The sequence below is a fragment of the Trachymyrmex cornetzi genome, unplaced genomic scaffold (assembly GCF_001594075.2).
Source record: "Trachymyrmex cornetzi isolate Tcor2-1 unplaced genomic scaffold, Tcor1.1 scaffold392, whole genome shotgun sequence".
NCBI lineage: Eukaryota > Metazoa > Arthropoda > Insecta > Hymenoptera > Formicidae > Trachymyrmex > Trachymyrmex cornetzi.
The window spans coordinates 142,277-145,644 of NW_017298663.1; the positions used below are offsets into that span (position 1 = coordinate 142,277).

At 34.5% G+C, this 3,368-nt stretch overlaps 1 protein-coding gene across 1 annotated transcript in view; it reads right to left on the minus strand.

Moving 5' to 3' along the window:
* Positions 1 to 550: 550 nt before the first annotated feature.
* The window catches only part of LOC108764013 (uncharacterized), an 8,065-nt gene continuing 5,247 nt past the window's right edge, over positions 551 to 3,368 (minus strand). The window contains exons 2-3 of the mRNA XM_018512000.1: positions 1,422 to 2,201; positions 551 to 643 (exon numbers count right to left, since the gene is read on the minus strand). Coding sequence (XP_018367502.1) covers positions 551 to 643; positions 1,422 to 1,988 — 660 coding nt within the window. The 5' untranslated portion in view covers positions 1,989 to 2,201. The remainder of the gene's footprint in view (positions 644 to 1,421; positions 2,202 to 3,368) is intronic.

Genomic DNA, 3,368 nt, shown 5'->3' on the forward strand with positions numbered 1-3,368 from the left:
TTCAAAAAGAATGAAAAATTTACAACATAATTTTAAGCTTGATCTAAAAACAACATCCTATCAGAAAAATGATATATTTTACACATCTTTCATATTAATTTCTTTAATAATTTAAATTATTTTATTAAATAGCATGTTATGTTTTTAATTAAATATTAATAACCTTCTAACGAGATGAATTTGATAACAAATATACAAAATCATTTCAAATATATAAAATTTCAATTTTAAATGTAAGTATAAATATATTACTGATTTTTTTACTGGAATGTACACAATCATTTCTCTTGACAACAAAACGAAAAAATTTCATTTTATGTTCTCGATTTATTTTTTCGCGATAATTTACTTCTTTTTGTTATAGCCTCAATTCAAAAACACTTTATGTAGTTATATATATAAATGTATAAGAAAACGCAACAATAAAATGTTCTTAAATGATGAGCTATATAAAGAGTATTCGAAAAGAATAGGGGACCTCCCTATGATCTCCAAAAATACGCACATTCGGGAAAATGACCCGAATAAAAGTTGTACAGATCATGAAGGACTATCTCCGGGTGACCTTGAACTTGACCTTGAATAATTGAATAGGAATTAAAAGGTCTATAACGATCGAAGCTGGATCTTTAATAAACTGATGCTATAATTCAATGTGAATTATATGTATATTAATTATAAAATAATCTATATATCTAGAATTTAGAATCTAAAATAATAATAATGCAATCTACAAGTTGAAAAATTCAAAGAAAATACAAAACAAAAGAGTAAATTCGTTGTGAAATCGAAATAAAATAACAAAAAAATAGATTCATGTCATATGATCCATCGCAAACAAATATCAATATCTATTCGACAACTGATTTATCAAATTAAAAATCACTCTCTTCGCAAGTCTCGAACTCTTGCAAAAAGTTTATAAAACGATTAAGTTTCTCGATCGAGAATGGAAATGAGTGGAAATGAGTGGAAATGAGTGAATCTATAATTTGATCTTTGCACAGACTCTTTCCTATTTTCTCAATGATACGCCGTATTTACTTTTGCCGACCCTTCAATAAGTAAATCAAACTTATCGAGTTTCAATCATTCTACACTCGCTTCGTCATTTCGACGAATTATGACCGACAACTTTCGACGGGGCGAATCATCTCAGTAAACATTTTTCAATTTCAGCTTGATGCAATGCTCAAACAATATTTCATCGGCATTTAATTTAAATTATATATACACATAAACAGAACACGAAAGAAAAAGAATTGTATATACATTATTCATATATATAAAATTATCTGATATATGTATATAAATATATGTATATACATATACAATAACAATTTATACTGAACAATTATATTTTAAATAATAAAATAAAATTTGTATTTATGAAGAGATCTTTTAAGGTTGAATACACTCACTGGTTGAGCGTCCGATCGTTGCTGCCGGTGGTCGCTGAACCCTGCACCCCAGAAGCGGCAGCGGCGGCGGTGGACCCCGAGTCGTGATGTCTCCGTTCTTTGTGGACGATGCCCATTAACTTCATCCATGGGTTGTTGGCCGCATGGGTGCCCATGCCGCCGCTCTGCCACATTGCGCTCGCCAGCCTCGCTCCTTACACAGGAGCCCGGATCGGGCTCCGACTTGTACTTGAATCTGGCCGCGAACGGCCGTCCACTAGGACTAACGTCCTCCTTCTCCGTTTCGTCCTGTCCCGTCGGATCAATCTTTTCCGACGGGAGTTTCTCGTTCTTCGCGCCTTGTACGTACCGCGCGATTAGCTTGGGACGTACCTGGCCCTTTTCAGAGCTCGTCTCAAGGACACAAATTCCGCGACCCTTCGAGTCTTTCTGGGCCACAGAGGTGACCTTTATGTCCTTGCGGGGGCCCACACGGCGCACCTGCAGCTGCACTAGCCCTGGGTAGGTGCGAGGTGCCCTGTGCGGCCCCGTAGGCTCCCTAGCCCGGCCTCCGAGCACCTCCACCATCTAATCCTTCGTTTTCGTTACAAGGCTTTGCCGGCCCCGCACTCCCTGCCTGAACACCACCACCGTCCTGTTTGTGCACTTGCACTCGCGTTTCCCCCGCTTCTGACGTTTGATCTCACAGCGACGTTCAAGACGTCACTGTCGTTTTCATCACTTCTTGATCAGCTATTCTTCGATGTTTTCTCTTCCTTCTGATGAACGTTAAATCACTGGCTAAACAAAGGAGGTTGGCGAATTTAGTAACAGCAATGGTCAAGATCCGTTAAACTTTGCGAAGAAAAAGGCTTCTTTTTATGGGATTGGTTCTCTTTAAGTACTGATCGATTGGATCTCGATCAATCATGTGCTACAGAGTAATGCGTCACCTAGCCACCATAATAGAGTGTACAATAAATTTATTCAAACAGTTTTACGTAAATTTTATTTATGTTTTGAATTTTAAACAATTACTTTTATCACGGCCCAAAGATTTTTGTTACTGAAAATCATTGTATTGCTTATGTCGAATTATTATTGAAAATCAGTGTATTGTTTATGCCGATGAAATATTTTTCAATGACCATTTACAATAACAGCTCTAAAAATTATATATATTTACAATATTATAATTTACATTTACAATATTTTCTCTTTCTTCTGATACTAAATTTTAAATTAAAATAAAACTCTAACCCCGAGATGCTCCCAAGCGTTGTATTTTTAGCTGTTCGCTTTTAAAGATTAAATGAGAGTATCGTGAAAATAACAATCCAATCTCGAAAAGAATCTCGACTATTCGAAATGAAAGAAAAAATTAATTTTTTATTTTTTCACAAAAAAAAATTCTTTCTATCCTATTTTAATACAAAAGAGGATTACAAGACAGCCCTTGTAAGATTACTTTTTAAAGCTTCATAATTATATATATAACTGTTAAAACATATTCTGCCATACACAGCGTTTACAATGGAACAATCTAATTAATAGATTTTCAGTACTTTAATTTAAAATAATTTCTTTCTTTTTCGATAATTAATTCGACTATCTAACAAATAAATATTAGGCATGACATTCCAAAAATTTTTAGTTTTTAATTTAAAAATATAATTTTTAATGAAAAATTCGTGTTGCATAAAGATATACAATATTTGTAGACAGGTTTTTTTTTCAAAACAGTTCGATTTAGTGTACTTGACAGCCACTTGTTAAAAGACCATGGAAAGTGCGAAAAATAAATGTTTATTCAACGACATGGGATATTTAGTTTCTGTTGCAATGCGCTATTAATAAAGGTGCTATCGCGGAATAACGAGACTAAGCCGGAAAAAACAGTTGCAACGGAGGGAAAAATGAAATTACTTTCACCCTCTCAAGAAACGTCACGCCCCAGCCGTCTAATGC